The sequence below is a fragment of the Nyctereutes procyonoides genome, unplaced genomic scaffold (assembly GCF_905146905.1).
Source record: "Nyctereutes procyonoides isolate TBG_1078 unplaced genomic scaffold, NYPRO_anot_genome, whole genome shotgun sequence".
Lineage (NCBI taxonomy): Eukaryota > Metazoa > Chordata > Mammalia > Carnivora > Canidae > Nyctereutes > Nyctereutes procyonoides.
Genome location: NW_026575044.1, coordinates 15,156,652 through 15,173,762, shown reverse-complemented (window position 1 = coordinate 15,173,762; position 17,111 = coordinate 15,156,652). Strand labels below are relative to the sequence as shown.

General features: G+C 59.4%; 2 protein-coding genes across 3 annotated transcripts; both read right to left on the bottom strand.

Annotated features, from left to right (window-relative positions):
• Window positions 1-827: 827 nt before the first annotated feature.
• MUC1 (mucin 1, cell surface associated) lies at window positions 828-5,104 on the bottom strand. Its single transcript, XM_055324137.1, has 7 exons — window positions 5,009-5,104; window positions 3,064-4,655; window positions 2,902-2,957; window positions 2,655-2,785; window positions 2,373-2,494; window positions 2,138-2,287; window positions 828-1,175 (listed from the first exon to the last, which is right to left on the bottom strand). The coding sequence occupies exons 1-7, from the start codon at window positions 5,067-5,069 to the stop codon at window positions 1,101-1,103; spliced, it is 2,187 nt and encodes a 728-aa protein (XP_055180112.1). The 5' UTR covers window positions 5,070-5,104; the 3' UTR covers window positions 828-1,100.
• Window positions 5,105-7,295: 2,191 nt separating this feature from the next.
• Window positions 7,296-16,878, bottom strand: THBS3 (thrombospondin 3). 2 transcript variants are annotated; one of them, XM_055324508.1, is made up of 23 exons: window positions 16,761-16,878; window positions 15,542-15,748; window positions 14,739-14,995; window positions 14,532-14,634; window positions 13,781-13,807; window positions 13,519-13,601; window positions 13,380-13,431; window positions 13,102-13,250; window positions 12,664-12,804; window positions 12,422-12,499; window positions 11,912-12,064; window positions 11,619-11,729; window positions 11,423-11,530; window positions 11,029-11,188; window positions 10,627-10,745; window positions 10,460-10,512; window positions 9,992-10,185; window positions 9,649-9,827; window positions 9,490-9,538; window positions 9,125-9,321; window positions 8,728-8,900; window positions 7,699-7,838; window positions 7,296-7,609 (listed from the first exon to the last, which is right to left on the bottom strand). In XM_055324508.1, exons 1-23 carry the CDS (start codon window positions 16,837-16,839, stop codon window positions 7,551-7,553), a joined length of 2,871 nt encoding a protein of 956 aa, XP_055180483.1. In that variant the 5' UTR covers window positions 16,840-16,878; the 3' UTR covers window positions 7,296-7,550. The 2 variants fall into 2 exon arrangements, with proteins under 2 accessions (XP_055180483.1, XP_055180484.1); XM_055324509.1 differs by lacking the exon at window positions 13,519-13,601 and having other exon boundaries at window positions 13,387-13,431.
• Between the last annotated feature and the right edge of the window lie 233 nt (window positions 16,879-17,111).

Genomic DNA, 17,111 nt, shown 5'->3' with positions numbered 1-17,111 from the left:
ACCATCCCTTTTCATTTCTGCGCTGGGTATGACAGGTGGGAAGGATCCAGGGAGCTCCGCTACTGCTCAGAGCAGGGGTGCTCAGGGGATCTGCTACCCAAGGGAAGGAGATCCCAAGCCAGGTGCTCCCAACCCTCCTCCAGCCACACGTTCTGGCTCAGGCTCCAGGCGACAGTGGCCTTCAGGGGGTGCATTGTGCTGGTGGCTGAAGGCCATGCCAGGGCCAAGGCCCCCAGGGCATGTGGTGAGGGGGGCAGGCACCGTGCCTGGGCCCAAAGGGTCAGGGAACCAGAACCACTTCCCCATTCCCAAGGTGCCTAGAGCAGACCCTGCTGGCCAGGGAGGGGGCCAGGCCTGGCGTCAGCGTCCGGATCTAATGCTGTGCTTATCATGGCCTGTTGACTCTATGTTGACTCTGCCTGTATTATCGCTGCCCACAGACTTACTTCACACCCTGGCAGCTAAGAATAGAGCCGCCTATGGGCACTGGGCCAAGGGGAGGCAAGGACGTGGCTGGCACCAGCCCCCAGCCTGAGGAGAGGGGAGAGCCAGGGGTGCAGGTGGAGCTGGGTCACACTGACTTCGGGTCACGCTGGCCTCCAAGCCAACTCAGTTTCGTTTCCTCCTTCCTTGTGTGCCACCAGGGATGCAAAGAGGTGACCTGTGCCCCAATGTCATCTCTCCACGTCTCCTGCTTTCCAGACAAAGCCTATTCCTTGCCTTCTTTCCCTGCCCCCAACTCCTGCAAAGACCCCTTCCAATGCCCCCCCAGCCTGCCCCCCACCTATGGGTCACAGATGACAGATCCAAAGTTGGCAGTCAGCACAGATGAGGTCCCCATTTTATTCAGCCGTGGTCTGGTTTGTACTTCCAACCCGGGACTTTCTGGGTCAGTCCTCCTGGGAGCCCCTGTCCCCAAGGGGCTCGGATGGGCTTCAGCAGGGCTGACATGGGTTAGGGGACATGGTGGGGTCTGTGAACAGCCCACCTGAACCCCCTAGTTCACCAGCCCAGAACACAGTTGAGAGGAGAGGACTCTGGTGGGGGCCTGGGGGAGGCAAGTGGCATTGTCATCTGGACGCTGGGCAGGCAATGTGCTCCTACAAGTTGGCAGAAGTGGCTGCTGGGTTCGGGTTCATGTAAGAGAGGCTGCTGCCCCCATTGCCTGCAGAAACCTGGGTGGAGGGAGGAGACATGGGCTGAGAAGCTGTGCGTTTCCTGGGAGGAAGTGGCTCCCGGATCACACCACAGGGTGGGGTAATAGGTCTGAGAGTCTAACTCTCAAAGGGTTAATTGGGAGAGCACCTGCTGGGCACTAGCAGCAGCCAGGTGACTGTAAACAGGGCGCAGGGCCACTCCTCCTCCCTCTGGTCCCCTTCACTGCCCCCCTCGGCTCTCAGCAGCCCCCTCGCCTTCCCCTACTGCCCCTTTCTCCTTCCATCGCGCTCCTCCAGCCCAAGCAGGAGTATCTGCCTCTGTAAGACTGGGAGAAGGAAGTCTCTGAGCAAAGGAAAACAGGCTCAAGGGAAGGAAACTCCCCTCCCCCGACCTGGAGTGTCGCTCAGGTGGCCCAAGTAATTATTGACTAGCTCCTGGAGAGAAAGGCCAGGTGAGAAACAAGGAGGAGGGGTCCTCGCTTCCTCCAGACTCCTGAGAACCCCTTGGCACCCAGGCTCACCTGGATGGGTTATACTTCTCCCCCACATCCGAGACCCCCTCTATTCCTGCCAGACTTTCTAAATCCACCCTCTGCTCCTAGGAGCTAAATGAATAGGGGCACAGGTGCTCATTCCTTGGTGAGTCCTGCATGGATGGCGTCACATCCCTTTCATCCTGGGTCCCAGGGAGCAGCTGTGCTGCCAGTTCAGCAGAGCAGGGAATGCTGCTTTGGAAATGCTGGTCGTGGAGACACTCTTTTTTGAGATCCCCTTCCTCCCAAGGTCTCCTCCCCTCCCCCGCTGTTCCACCCCACCCCTCGAAGGCCCTCCTGCCTCCGTGGGCCGCCACCACCACCGCCACTGCCACCACCACCACCACTTACTTGGTGCCCCTCTCCTATTCTACCTTCTCTGAGCATTTTCAGAAGCCCCGCGCAGCCCAAACCTCTGCCTCCCTCCACCTGCGGGCCCCTCCTCACCTCCTCATAGGGGCTGTGTCTATTACCACCAGGGGGCACATAGCGCCCATGGGTGTGGTAGGTGGGGTACTCGCTCATAGGATGGTAGGCGTCTCGGGTTGGAAAGATGTCCAGCTGCCCACAGTTCTTTCGGCGGCACTGGCACACGGTCTGGGAGAAACAGGGTGTTATGGGAGGCCATGGAGTTCCTTCTAGCAGGGGGGCTTCTGGCCAGGGCTGGAGACCTAACACTTACCAGGGCAACAACATAGATGATGGCGAGTGCAACCAGAACACAGACCAGCACCAGCAGGGCAATGCCCCAGCCAGGAACCCCAGACTCGAATGGGGCAGAGGAAGGGAAGGACACATCTCGCACTAAAAGGAAAAGTAGGGGTCAGAATATTCTTCCAAAGGAGTGACCTTCCCTGTTCCAACACCCTGGGGGACAGTAGGAACCCAGGTGCTGGACAGAGGGGCCCCCGAAGACAGAAACAGAGACATGGTGCTGGGCCACAGCTGGGAAAGGTGGCCTCACCACTAATACTCGAGATGTTCAGGTTATATCTGGCTCCTTCTTTGCTGTCTTCTAACTGTGTCTTCACCTTGTTGGCATCAGTGGCACCATTTCGGAAGGCCAGAGTTGATTCTACCACCACAGATCCTGGTCTGCTCACAGGGAAAGCGGTGACTCAACCATAAGTCCCACCTTCAGGTGCAGAGACTCCCCCAACCAAGGCAACCTGCCCCTCCCCCACACAGGTTCCACACCCAGAACCCCCTACCTGAATCTGATGTTATAGAGGCCCAGGAAATCTTCCTGTCCATAAATCTGCAAAAACTGGGTTGAGAATGGAAGGACTAAGGCTTGAGGCAAACAGTCCAGGCAGTTTGGAGGCTGCTGTGGGGGGAGCATGGAGCACAGAAGAATAAAGACACCTACTCACCAATTCAGAAATGTTCCTCTGCAGCTCCTGGTAGTAGTTGCTGCTGGGATTTTCCAGAGAAGAATTAAACTGGAGGTTCAAAATGGAAAAGGACAGGAAGAAGAAGGAGATCCTAATAGACTGGGGAGAAGTGCTATGATTGGAGGAGATGGGAGGTTCCATGCTATGGTTAGTGGTGCTGGCGGTAGTCCTGGTGGTGTGGCTGCTGGCCCAGGATGAGGCGCTGAGTTTTCCCAAGGTGGAAGTGGAGTTTGAGACTGGGCTGATGGTGGAGGATGAGGTGCCATGCTGTGCTGGGGTGGCAGTCAAGCCTGAGACAGGGCTGCTGGGCGGGGATAAGGAGCTGAGTTTTCCCAAGGTGGAGGTGGAGCTTGAGGCTAGGCTGGTGGTGGAGGATGAAGTGCCAGGCTGTGCTGGGGTGGTGGTGGAGCCTGAGACAGGGCTGCCGGTAGGGGATGAGGAGGTGGAGTTTGAGGCTGGGCTGCTGGTCAAGGGTGAAGAGCTATGCTTTCTTAAGGTGGAGGTCGAGCTTGAGGCTGGGCCGCTGGTCCGGGATGAGGTGCCATGCTGTGCTGGGGTGATTATCGAGCCTGACACAGGGCTGCTGGTCAAGGATGAGGAGCTGTGTTTTCCCAGGCTGGTGGTCGAGCTTGAGGCTGGGCTGCTGATCAAGGATGAGGAGCTATGCTTTCTCAAGGTGGAGGTCGAGCTTGAGGCTGGGCCGCTGGTTGGGGATGAGGTGCCATGCTGTGCTGAGGTGATTATCGAGACTGACACAGGGCTGCTGGTCAAGGATGAGGAGCTGTGTTTTCCCAGGCTGGTGGTTGAGCTTGAGGCTGGGCTGCTGGTCAAGGATGAGGAGCCATGGTTTCTCAAGGTGGAGGTCGAGCTTGAGGCTGGGCTGCTGGTCGGGGATGAGGTGCCATGCTGTGCTGGGGTGATTATGGAGATTGAGACAGGGCTGCTGGTCAAGGATGAGGAGCTGTGTTTTCCCAGGCTGGTGGTCGAGCTTGAGGCTGGGCTGCTGGTCAAGGATGAGGAGCCATGCTTTCTCAAGGTGGAGGTCGAGCTTGAGGCTGGGCTGCTGGTCAAGGATGAGGAGCTATGCTTTCTCAAGGTGGAGGTCGAGCTTGAGGCTGGGCTGCTGGTCGGGGATGAGGTGCCATGCTGTGCTGGGGTGATTATCGAGCCTGACACAGGGCTGCTGGTCAAGGATGAGGAGCTGTGTTTTCCCAGGCTGGTGGTTGAGCTTGAGGCTGGGCTGCTGATCAAGGATGAGGAGCCATGGTTTCTCAAGGTGGAGGTCGAGCTTGAGGCTGGGCTGCTGGTCAGGGATGAGGTGCCATGCTGTGCTGGGGTGATTATGGAGATTGAGACAGGGCTGCTGGTCAAGGATGAGGAGCTGTGTTTTCCCAGGCTGGTGGTCGAGCTTGAGGCTGGGCTGCTGGTCAAGGATGAGGAGCCATGCTTTCTCAAGGTGGAGGTCGAGCTTGAGGCTGGGCTGCTGGTCAAGGATGAGGAACCATGCTTTCTCAAGGTGGAGGACGAGCTTGAGGCTGGGCCGCTGGTCGGGGATGGGGTGCCATGTTGTGCTGGGGTGATTATGGAGATTGAGACAGGGCCCTCTTCCTCCTTCCTGTTAGTCTCCCTCTCTCTTCCCACACCCTCTGATCCTAGCTGTCCATTTCTCCAATCCTAATATTTACCTCTCCCGACTCCCACCACCTCCCCAGACTTCTCTCCAGGTCACTGTAAGGTCCTGGCGCCAGCTCTCCTGAGGGGCTGACTCTCCCGTCTGTCCTTAGCCTCTCTCCATTCCGGCACAGACTGGGTCACCCCTGTCTGCAACTTCTGCCTCTGGGGGTGCAATCTGCTAGGAAAGAAAACCCACAGAATGGCTGGGAAGACCCCATGAGCAAGGCAGCCCCCATCTTGTGCCCCTCACCTGTAAGCTCTCGGGTTACCAGGAGCAGGAAGAAGAAAGGGGCCTGGAAGCTTGGAATCATGGTGGTGGTGAACTGGGTGGGAGGAGGTGGAACAGTTTCAGGAAGGCGCTGCGTGTGAGGTGGAGCGATCACAGGCGCCTGCTGCTTTATACCGGTCCCCAGCCCGCCCTAGACTCCGTGGGAGCAGGTGACAGGTAACAAAACTCCGCCCCTTCCCCCTTTCCTTCTTCCTCCTCCTTCCCAACCATTCCTGGGCCCTCCTGGAGGGTACCTGGGCTCCCATCACTCAACCCTCTGACAACCTGTTTGTTCTCCAAATGGTCTACTCCTTCTACCAACCACTCCCTGGCTGCAGAAGGCAGTGGAGGAGTGGGGGGAGTCCAGGACCTGGGTCTCCCTGGCTCCCCGTTTAGCCTCAGGGCGACAATCAGGGTGAGAAAAGGAACAGAGGAATGGGCTACGTCAGACCCTGACAGCAGGCCGAGGAAGCCCACCCTTGGGTCCCTCACCCCACTGCCTCATTTTCACCGGGTCCCTGGAAGCCTCCCTGCGGGGGCTGGGGAAGAGCGAGACGGCTCTAAAAAGGGTGGACCGGGTGCCACTCGTGAACCCCCTCCCCCCGCCACTTCCCGGAATCTCTGCTCCTCGGCCAGTCCCAGCCGCTCCCTGTCCCGTTCCTCACGCAGGTCCCCCGAAACCCACAGTCCCCGCCCCTGCACCAGCCCGCGTTCCCGCCTCAGCTTCTATGGAGGCGGGGGCGGGGGAAGAACCCTTTCACGCTCCGCGGGACCCCGGGGTCTTTCCTGTCGGATCCTCCTTCAGCGGCGGGCCGGGCTCTCCTGCCCCCTGGCGGCCCCCGGGAGCCTGGCAGCCGTGCGCGCGGGAACCGGGGGCGCCGGGGTCTCGGGAGAAAGCCGCGTGCTAGCGCGCGGCCGGAGGGGCCGAGGCGGGAGGTCGGGGAGACGGGGGCCCCGGCGCGCTGGTCAGGGGCTCGCCCGCAGAACGCAGGGAGGCGCCGCTCAGTCCACGGAGGGGCTGTCGGCGATAGGGGACCCCGGGGCGCGTGGGGCGGGGTCCCAGGGAGCCGGCGCTCGGTGGGTGGGGCCCTGAGGTACGTGGTAGGGGCGCGAGGTATGTGGGAGAGGTCAGCGGAATGTGGGAAGGGAAATGGGTTAGGTTAATGATTCATTTAGCAGGCAGGGACTAGGTGGGGCAACAGAGTGGTATTTGGGGGCCCCCGAGCGACGCTGGGGGGGCAGGCTCTGCTGTGACCACGGGCCGTCTGTGTGGGGGCGTGATGGGGGTGCAAGGAGGACGAGGGCAGGAATGTCTGGCGCGGGGAGGTATTTGGGGCACAGAGCACATGGAGCGCGGGGGTCGGGCCCCCTCCGGAGGCTACATCCCCCCAGTTCTCGGTGGCCGCGAGTACAGACTGGACAAGGAACTTTCAGGGCACTCGGGTGCCGTGGGGCTGGAAGAAGCCGGGCGGCCAGGCGGGGCGCGCGGCCCGGGGGGGGGGTGGTGGAGGGGGTTGGCGCGGAGGCCCCCCCACCCGCCCGCGGGAGAAAGCGCTAGCATCTAAGTGGGCGGTCCCAAAACTTCGGCCCCGTCGTTGCCTGGCAACAGCCATTCAGTCCGGTTGCTGGGACACGCGTCACCATGGCGACAGCTCCGCGCCGCCCGCTCCGAGTATTTAAAGAGCAAGCGCGCGCAACGGCTGGGTGTCGGAAAGCAGTTTTCCGGGCCACCGCGGTCTCCCCTCCGGCCTCCGCGTCCCCCCACGACCGTCCCCTCCCCCTCGTTCAGGCGCCAAGTCTCTGGCCTCCAGGGTGGACCCGACTCCCCAGCGCGACACCGTTTCTGGAGCTGGTCCGGCTGCAGGCGGTGCGGAGCGGGATCCCGGGCCCCGGGTGGGCGGGAGGGACGGGACGCGGTGCAGTGTTGTTCTCTCCCCCGCCAATATTGCACTCGTCCCGGCCTCCGGCCCCCCCGGCCCCCCGGCCTCCCCCTCGCCCCGAGCGGGCCAGCTCCAGCCCTCCTGGCTCTCGATCCGAACGACCTGATAGACTGGATTGTCGCCGCTGCCACACCGTGAGTAAGGGGGGCCCGGGAGGGCTTTAGCCATCTTCTGGTCAGCCCCTCATCCTTCACCTGCCCCAGTCCAGTGCCCTTCTTCCGCCACGCCACGGGGCCCCACACTCAGAGGAACTTCCAACCTCCCAGCCCTCAGGCTCCTTCCTGCTCCCTGCACTATCCCGGGAAGTCCCTCATATAAGCAACACGTGCTCCCTTAGAAAACCACTGTAACTTTATGGCAACTGGAGGTTATCTTTCCTGGGGTTAGCTCCTGAGAAAAATACCCCTTGAAAAGCTCCGTCTTCTGGACAGTGGGGGTCACCACCCCTCTGGGGCTGAACACCTGTGGGTGCCACAGGACAGTCTGTTTGGCTGGGTGGCTGTAGATTAGACCCCAGGGGCTCCAGGATGGACCCCAAGGCCGGAGGATCTAAAATGGGGATTCTGAATCCAGTGGGCACCTCTTCACACTCTTTCCTGGAGCAGCTGCCTCCGGAATGGCTCAAAATCCTCAGGCACTGTGTCTAATGAAGGAGAAAGGATTAAGGTCAGAAGATAGAACTCTCCAAGAGGGGATACGGAAGTTCAGGGTGATCTCAGACTGGAGCCTCACCATTGCATCGATACTGGAGATTGGACCAAATGATGTTTTCTTGGGAGAAGCAGAATACACCAAGACGCCCTCCTCGCATGGCTGTGTCAATGATCACCCCAGAATCCGCCACTAGCTGAGGACCCTCATAGAGCTTCACCCTGTCCAGGATAGGGGTGTACATTGGTGCTAGGGTGCCAGCAGGCACTGGGCCATCGAACCCAGGCCCTGCTCATCCCCAACCCCCCTTGAGCTCACCAGGCCAGAGAGAGAACGGAAGGAGGGAGTGGGAGGAAGGAAAGGGGAGGGACGGGGTGCTTTTCTCAGGACTGGGGCCCCTGCCTCTTTGTCCACCCCCTTTGCATCTCAAAGCACCAGCCGCATTCCAAGCGAGGATTGGGTTGCCATGACAATGAGCACAATGGGCTGGGGGGTGAAGTCACCCGCTTCCCAGGCTCTAGTCCACCCTCCCTCATCCTCTGCCCTGGCACCCTGCAGCCCCAGGCACCTTAAAGGGAAACCAACCCAAGTCCCTGGACCCTAGGCTCTTGCGTTTCCCCTCCCTTCCCTGTCACCCCCACCAACTAGGAAATGCACAGTGCTGCACACAGCACAGAACTGAGAAGCCTTAGCTCTGCTACTAAGAACCATGTGGTCTGGGCCTCAGTTTACTCTTCTGCAAATGACCCCTTCAGAGTCAGCTTCTGGGAGGTGCCACAGAAGGCGCCGAATGTCACGGGCCTCTCCATAGACTGGCCTGCGCTTTAGAGGCTCCCAAGGTATGCCCTCATTTTACAGAGGGGAAATCGGATCATGGACCAGGAAGGACTCGCCAAACATTGCCTATAGGTCCTGGGCAGCACCAGCTCCAAGGCCCAGGCTGCCTGACGGGTAGGAGAGAGGGGCTGAGAGGGCAGAGAGAGAAGCGGCTTCAGTCCCAGCCCATGGCACCAAGGAATGGAGTAGCGGGGCAGTCACTGGTGAGTCCCAGCTACAGATGAAGAAAGAGTGGGCTGGAGTCCCTCAGGAGGGTGCAGCCCCTCCCCTCACCGAATGTAGCCAACTTGGGGCCGGTGCAGCAGCTGCCAGCGATAGGAGGTCTTGTCACGCCAGCCCACGTTTCGTGGGTCAGTCCACAGCAGTCGGACCTGATCAGGGGTGTGGCCAGTATGCCACAGGGCATTCCGGAGGTGTTCACCTGGGCCGGACACTGATGTCACTGCCTGGAGGGTATTGGCAAAGACAGCAGCTCAGCCACAGGTTGACAACGGGTTGGTAAGTGCAGGTGGAAAAGGAAGTCAAGGAGATCGGAGAACATTCTAGAGTCCTGGGGAGCTAGCTTCCAGGCCAGATGTCTAAGAAAGAGGGTTCCCCCTCAGGCAGTGGGGGAAGCCCTAGGGTCAGCCCAAGGAGGCTTTGGGACTGAGGGAAGTGGGCAGACTCAGACCTTGAGCTGCAGCCCGGGCTGAGCGACAGCCCGGAAGGGTGTGGCTTGCCAGTAGGTCTGCTCTGTTTGCTTCCACATGACCACATAGAAGCGGCCGCTATCCTGATAGCTGAAGAGAAAGCCTGCGTAGTCATCATCAGTCACTGTGTTCACATGGAAGGTGCCTTCAAAGTCCACACCATTGAAGGCTGTATACCCTGGGGGTGGGTGGGATCAAGGTCAAGGGCAGCAAAGCCACTACAGGCCTGCTGTGGGCCAGGGGTGGGAAGGAATGCTTGCAGTATGGGTGGCCAGCGTGGCCCCCTCCCTCTGCCCCTGTAGGATTCCTCCATTTGGAAACGATTGACTGGGTGTCCCGCACATACCAACTGCCAAGCCGGGGTCACTGTTCATGGTCTGAACGATTTCCATACCCTGGTGGTGTGTAGTAAAGAAGAAAGCTCTGTTCCGGGTACGCTACCTCATCTAGGCCCCACCTGGTAGTCTGCTCTGTCCAGCACTTGCCCAGCCCACTGCCCTCGTACCTGATTGAGCACGACCCAGTTTGGATCAATCTGAGCATCACCCTCGGGATCCAGGACGACAGTCTGATAGGCTCGAAAATCTGTGAGGGTCACCTCTGCACTTTCAGGGCACACATCCAGGGGATCTACCACCGCATCATTGTCAAAATCATCCTCACACACATCACCAACGCCATTGCCTGGGCAGAGTGAAGCCAGGCATTCAGGAAGGCCTGGTCGTGGCCTCTAGACAACACTACCAACTGTTGTGCCTTGTCTTCCTGACTTCCCCCTGGCAGCACCCACCACCTCCCCCTGGGTAGCGCTCCCACCAGTGCCATCCTCTGTGGGACCCCAGCCTTACCATCTGAGTCCTTCTGATTGGGATTGGGTACCAGGCGACAGTTATCAGGACCAGGAGGCACATAGTCTGGGACCCCATCATTGTCATCATCCCCATCACACTCATCTCCAAGTCCATCATTGTCTGAGTCCAGCTGGGAGCTGTTTGGCAGCTGTGGGCAGTTGTCTTTGGTGTCCTGATGTCCATCCCCATCACTGCCCAGAAGAGGCATCAAGTAAAAGCTCTAAAAGTACCACGTGCATCCCCTCTCCTGCTCAGGAGTCTGGGGTGTGCCCTCCATTCAGCCACATCCCCTGCAGTCAGCCAGGTGAGGCGAAGCTCCAACAGCAAAAGTGGGGGGTAGCCTAGGGGAGTGACTTCCCACCCAATAGTAGTGGAGAATCAATTAAGCTGTACAGGAAGTAGAAAACAGACTGGAGGAAAGTAAAGGAGCCCTGATGAGACCAGCTAGTTCCTGGCGCCCCCTACCTGTCCTCATTGGTGTCACAGACATCCCCCACCAGGTCACTGTCTGCATCTGTCTGAGAGAGAGGGGCCTGTTCTCACCATCTCTTGATAACTCTGGAGACAATGGCCACACTGCTTCCTATGTGAAGGGCTGGGGCTTTACCTCCTGTCCTCCCCATCCCCTGTACCTGGGTAGGATTGCTCATTTCAGGGCAGCTGTCACAGGCGTCTCCTACCCCATCCTCATCCCTGTCTGTCTGCAGGGGGTTGGGGACTTTAGGACAATTGTCTAATCCATTGGGGATGCCTACGAGACAGGCAGGTCGCACAAGGTTGTCACTACAACATGTCACACTCTTTTGGGGTCAGCGAAAGCCCAGAGCTTGTCTCCCACTCAGAGGACAGCAGGTTAGAGAATCCACCAGGACCCCCTTGCCCACTCCTGCTTCCCCCTGCCTCCTTCACGTTTCCAGGGACTTCTGCCCAGCCCGCCTACCCCCACCACAGGTCTCACACTGCCCAACTGCCCTTCATTCCCACCAGCATCCGAATCCTCACAGGCCTCCCAGTCCCCCCGGCCCCAGCTGCACCGTCCCCATCCACATCGTTGTCACATGCGTCCCCTTCCCCGTTGCCGTCTGTGTCCTTCTGGTCATTGTTGGGAACGTTGGGGCAGTTGTCACAGGCATCCCCGAATGAATCTGTATCAGAGTTTTGCTGGTCCTTGTTGGGGAACAGCCGGCAGTTGTCCTGGGGCGGGACAAAGAGTCAGGCTTCCCTTGCCCCACTGGCCACCCAGCCCTCACCTTATCCCTGAGCCCTTGTCTGCCATCACTTCTCAGGATGGCCTGCCTGCCCACCCTCCATGTGATCCATCTTGTCCTCCCAAACTGAGTACTGGGGCCCGTCCTGCAGAGCTGCCAGGGACTGAGGGGGTTGTGGCAGGGTTATGGGACAAGGTATGGAGGGGAGCAGAGGAGCCACCTCGACATTCTTGATCCCATCCCCATCAGCATCATCGTCACACTGGTCCCCCACGCCATCATTATCAGCATCTTCCTGCCCAGAGTTGGGTGTCAAAAGGCAATTGTCCTAAATGTCAGGGGAGGAGGTCAGATGAGTCGTGGCCTGCCCCAGCCTGGATGCCCACCACAGCCCGCCCGCCTGCCCCCCCCCCCACCTGCTTGCAGTGCTTATTGTTGTCCATGCATGGCAGGGCCTGGTCCGGGTAGCCATCGATGTCCGTGTCGGTCCCACACACGTTCCCATTCCCGGCCCAGCCCACATTACACTGAGTAAAAAAAGGGGAGCAGTGAGGGCCAGTAGGGCTCTTCACACCCCAGTCCCATTCTCCCCAGCCAGTTCCCGGGGCCCTTTCCCATGTGGGGCCCCATCCCAGGCCCTAAGTAGATTCATGGCCCTCCCCCTTTCTCCAGATTCTCCTGTTCCTCTCAGGCCTCAGGCCTAGCTCACCGAGCAGGATACTGCCCCATTGCGTTCAAAGAGACAGTGCGCGTGGACATGGCAGGGGCTGTGGGCTGGGCTGTGGCAGGTACGGGCTGGGAGGCAGCCCTGGCTCTGGTTGCCCAGGAAGCCCAGGCGACAGGGACCACACTTGAAAGAGCCCTAAGGACAGGGAAGCAACGTCTCAGGAAGGAGGGTCAGCCTGCCCGGCACCTTGGACCAACACTGTCCCACTTGAGGGGTGTCCACAGGCACACCCAGCTTGATGCCAGCTAAACCCGGAAGTACCTTTGGGCTCTCCTGGCAGCCTGTCCATGTGTATCCCAGCCCCAGTTTTCAGGGGAGGATGCTGAGGCTCTGGAAGGCTGCTAAAGGTCACAGTGGAAATGGACCCAGAATTCCCAACCTGTGTGTGCAACATCTATGTGGACTGCCCAAGGGGAGGAGGTGGCCACGCAACAGGTTTGAAGTGGCCGCACACCCAGCACCACAGACACATACTCGGGGCACTTGGCTCACCACAGTGTTGGTACAGATGGAGTTTGGGTCACAGCCACCATTGTTCCCATCGTTGCACTCGTCCACATCGTTGCAGACCTGAAGGGGCAGACTCTGGGTAGAACCAGACTGACGGCGGGTCTCCTCCAGCAAAGCCAGTGCACACACCCAATCCCACTCATCACAAGGACCCCAGATCCAGCCTAGATACCCTTGGTCCCCATGAGATCAATACCTCATCTTCACACTCTGCCCAAGCTAACCTGTTTGCTGGCACGGGCATAGTCGATGCCCACACCGGACACACGAGTGCCTTTGTAGCCTCGAGGACAGGCTTCACAGTGGAAGCCAGGCATGGTGTTGATGCAGCTGACCCCAGGGAAGCAAGGGTCAGCGTGAGCACACTGGGGGCAGAGGACAAAACAATCAGTAGTCAGGCCCGCCTGTGCTTTTCTCTCCACCCGGCTTCACTGCACTCTGATGCCTGCCCTTGGGCCCCTAAGCTCCCTCCCAGCAAGGTTTAGCTGGTCCCGTGCTCCCCATGTGATCCTCTGGTCTTCCCCAAGGGCTTTGTGTCCCCCCTCCTCATTCCTTTTCCAGCACCCCAATGTCCTAAAGCCCAGGCTCTTCTGCTTCTGATGGACATCCACCCCTCCTCCTTGGGCCAGATCTCTCTGCCCTCCCGGGCCACCATCCCCCACCTCATTGATGTCAGTGCAGTGGGTGCCATTGCCCTGCAGGCCAGGGGGGCAGGGCCCACAGCGGTAGCCGGGGTACTCATACACTTCCATGCAGTCCACGCCTCGGAAGCAGGGGTTGGGGCTGCAGTGGGAACGCTGCTCATGGAAGCCTGACAGAGGGGTGGGGGCACCATCAGAGCCACCTCAAGGTGGCCATTCACATCACCAGAAGTGGAGGCTGAAGCCTTGGGGTGGGGAGCACAGGGACGCCATCCAGAGCCTGCCCCACTCCCACTCACCGCACACCTGACACTCCATGATGGTGTTTCGGATCAGAGACATTTCCTTCACCTGGTAGATAGAAGGGTGGGGGCTGTAGGCTCTTTGCCTCCACCAGCTCCCCAGGATCAGGGCCACCCTCCACTGGTGCACTCAAACCTGGTCTCGGATATCATCCCGCAGCTCCACCAGGATCTGGTTGAAGAGGGTGAGCTGGGTGACCAGCGCCTTGGTCTGCTCTCCTGTCAGAGCCCCAGGAGCAGAGAAGCTCAGACCTGGGCGACAGCCCTGGACCCCCTCTGGGGCAAGAAATCAATTCCTGCCCCTGCTGCCCACCCCACCTTTAAACCCACCCAGCTCTTGGGCTAAGGATTTTGCTTCAGGCAGCCTTTCCTCCCTCCCACCTCCTCGACCTGCTCACCTAGGATGGACTGGAGCGCATTGGTCACTGTAGAGGAGAAAAGAGCATCAGAAGGCAGACATGGGAAGAGGGGGAGGGAACAGAGGCTGAGAAGTGTCTTGGAACAAGGCAGCACCAGCCCTCCCCCAAGGATACGGACCCTCCAAGGGGTTGCCTGGGTCACAGCCCAGGTCCTCCTGGCTCCCAGGTCTGGGAGTGGCAGAAGGGATCCCAGGGAGAGGTGACCCAGGGCAGGGCCAGGGCCCCAGTCCACTCCATTTTCAAGCCCCTCACCTGCGCCAAGCTTCTGGGAGAAGTCGGCGTTTTATTTAACTAAGAACCTCTGATCATCCTTATCAGAGAGACTAGGTGGATGGACAATGCTCAGAGGAACTGCTGGTAGGTGACAGCCACCGGCAAAGGCCGACCCAAGTTGCCCTCTGGGTCACCACAACCAAGCTAACTCCCTCACCCCCACACAGGTTGCTTCGGGGTCCATTCTTCTCAGATGGGCCTGTTTTCCGAGCCACCCCAGTAGGTGTGCTGACCTGAACAGGTGCCTGTTCTGACCCACACCTCCCTGGATGGCTGTGTCACTTGGAGATCATAGAGCCAGAGGTGAAGGAGATTGGGGGCCACAGGGTCAGAAGCCCCAGGAACCAGTGAGCCAAAGGAATGCGTTAAGGGGGATGTCAGGGAGATGAGAATTGACAAAGGTCAGAGGATGTGATCTGGGGTCCAGAAGGTTAGCTAACAGAAGTCTCCATGTTACCTGCACTGTGGATGGACTCGTCCCCCTGGAAGGGACACTCACTCAGGGCTCCCACCCGGGCCATGGACCCGCCCAGAATCATTTTCATAGATTCCACGAAGCCCTGGGGGGAGGACAGCAGCAGGGTAGGGTGGTAGACCCGCCAACACCTCCTTCCCACTGCTGCAAAATGTTTCCATTGAAGCTTGGGGCCCCCTCCCTGCTCACCTGCATCCTCAGATAAGCCTTCTGCCCAGTCCGAATCTCCAGCCCGTCCACCTCTGCTGGGGGAATGGGGGCCATTCCAGGGAGGCCAGCATGCTGGTCTCCCAGCTTGCAGTCCACATAGAGCTGCAGGGCAGGGCTGGGTTGGGCCGGGCCTCGGAGACGCAGGAGAGCTGTGTGTGTCCGCCCGTCGGCCAGGCCTGCTTGCTGCAGGTTCACTGCATGGACTTTGCCATCCTCCCGCTGGTACCGTACCAGCACTGCCCAGAAGGGGAGGTTAGTATGGATACTGTCTCCCAGCTAAGCCTTGGATCACCTCTTCCGGATAGCACACCCATCATCCCCTAGTCAGCTAGGTATCTCTCATCACCTTGTATGTGATAGGTGAGGAACAATAAATGTTCCTCAAACTGGTTCGAAGACTAGAACTTCCTTAGTCTTCAGTGACATCAGATCACTCTGTCCCTTGCTAGAGTGGCAGCTAGTTCTGTACCCACTGGACTGTGCCAGGGATCTGAGAGATTATTGGGACACAGCAATGTGCCTCTCCCTCCCCAAGGCAGCCCCAAGTACAACATGCCCTCCCTACGAGTATCAGGCCTTGCTTTATTGCTGCGTACCTGGCCTTCTGAGGCACCTCCTAGGCACCCCATTCCAAGTGCCTCATGGTGCCCAAGCACAGCCAGATGGATCCATGCCCCACCCCTCAAGAGCCCGAGGAGAATTAAGAGGGATATGGGAATGGAGGATGAGGGAAAGTGCTTGAGGGGATCACTGTGGCAGGAAAGGAGATGTGCACTAGTCACCTTTGTTAATTTTGCCCACAACAGAGGCCTCCAGCCATCGTGTGTTGTCTTGCCGAGAGTAGAGGCCAAAGAGGACACCACCCTGCTTGGGGGGCAGGCGGAAGGTGGACAGGAGGTAGATGTCCCCAGCAGTGAGCAGGGCTGCCCGGATCTTCTCCGCTACAGCTGTCATCTGCCGAGACTCGCCCACAGTCAGCAGGTCAATTACTAGCCAGGTCAGAGAGAGGGGTCAAATGCTAAATAAGGCCTGCCCTTTCTCCTGAACCCTGGGGGGTGGAGCATCCTTCATCATTACCCCCCGCCTCCACCCCTAGGCAGCGTTAGTCACCTTCCTGAAATTCAACCCTTGCTGGCATCTAACTCAACTCGAGGAGGCTGCCTTCCCTTCCTGGAGGTTGCCTACTGCCACCCTCTGGGAACCCGCAGGCCTGAGGCTCTCTTGGAAATACAGAAGCAGCGCCCGGCACACTGGAGATGCCCCCAGCAGGTGGCGCAAGGGAGCTATTGTGCTGATCCCACGCAGAAGTAGCACCTGGTGCCCACAGGGCAGAAATGGAAAAGCACTTTCTAGGCTGCTGGGTTTGGCTCATTCCACACCCAAATGCCCCTCCTCCCATCCTGGGGGCTCAGCACATCCACTTTGGATGAGCAGAGCTGCCCACGGAGGACTCCAACTCTCCTCCTGTCTGCCTCTGTCCCACGGGAATGGAGGACCCAGCTCTTCTGCCTCCTGTGTCCTGGCCAATCTGTGGTTTCCCTTCCAGCCAGTAATGAATCTGTGCCTGTGTCATCTGTTTCAGTTACCTCTCCCACACCCACAGGCCCATCCCACAGTCAGACCTCCGGGAGAGCCCAGACCTCTCGGTCCCCACCCCCACCTTGTCCCAGGGCAGCCAGGAGCCCCCAGGATGAAGAATCCCACTTTGCACTGCCCTCCCAGACCCTGGGGTGCCTGGGGATGCTCAGCCACCAACCCGGCAGAGCAGCCCTTGCACCCAGCTCCTGAGTCCTCTGCCCTGGCTTCGTGCTGACCCTGGCCAGCTCCTAATCACCCACTACCCTCTGGTGTTCACTCCTCCCCCTATGGCCAAAATTTCACCACCTCTTCCCCCTGTTCAATTTCAGGACTCTCTCCTTGCCCACATGTTTCCTGCTCCTAGGCTGGAGGCAAATGGGAGCAGAGGCCAAGAGGGGTCTAAGAGGATGGACCCTGGCTTACCCTGCAGGTCCTGACTGGCAGATGCGAAAGTGCAGAGGAGGAGAAGAGCCAGGGCCCCCCGAAGTTCCTGCGTCTCCATGCTGCTCAGCTGGCTCACTACCCCTGGCAGGCAGGCGGCTGGGAGGGGAAAAGGCTAGGCGGAGAGAGCAGGAGCGGGGGGCGGAGGGACTGGAAGGGGGAGCCGAAGGGGGGGGCCAGCAGGCGGTGGGGGGGTGGGGGCGAAACAAAGAGCTGCCAATCAGCCTGGAGGCATCCCCAGCTCTGGGACTCAGGGGCACTGGGGAAGAGTCTGAAGGCCTTCCCGCCTCCTGCCTTTCCCTAACGGTCCTCTCTCCCAGGTGCCTACCTCTC

What these genes read in the sequence shown, in the direction of transcription:
- THBS3 (XM_055324508.1), bottom strand. Translation starts at nt 16,839, where the DNA reads ATGGAGACGCAGGAACTTCGGGGGGCCCTGGCTCTTCTCCTCCTCTGC. An exon ending in ATGCCCGTGCCAGCAAACAG is followed by an intron (nt 12,500 to 12,663) that starts GTTAGCTTGGGC and finishes CTGCCCCTTCAG; the next exon opens with GTCTGCAACGATGTGGACGA. An exon ending in CCATCTGTACCAACACTGTG is followed by an intron (nt 12,065 to 12,421) that starts GTGAGCCAAGTG and finishes CCCTGTCCTTAG; the next exon opens with GGCTCTTTCAAGTGTGGTCC.
- MUC1 (XM_055324137.1), bottom strand. Translation starts at nt 5,069, where the DNA reads ATGATTCCAAGCTTCCAGGCCCCTTTCTTCTTCCTGCTCCTGGTAACC. An exon ending in AGAGGAACATTTCTGAATTG is followed by an intron (nt 2,958 to 3,063) that starts GTGAGTAGGTGT and finishes TTCTCAACCCAG; the next exon opens with TTTTTGCAGATTTATGGACA. An exon ending in GACACAGCCCCTATGAGGAG is followed by an intron (nt 1,176 to 2,137) that starts GTGAGGAGGGGC and finishes CCCTCCACCCAG; the next exon opens with GTTTCTGCAGGCAATGGGGG.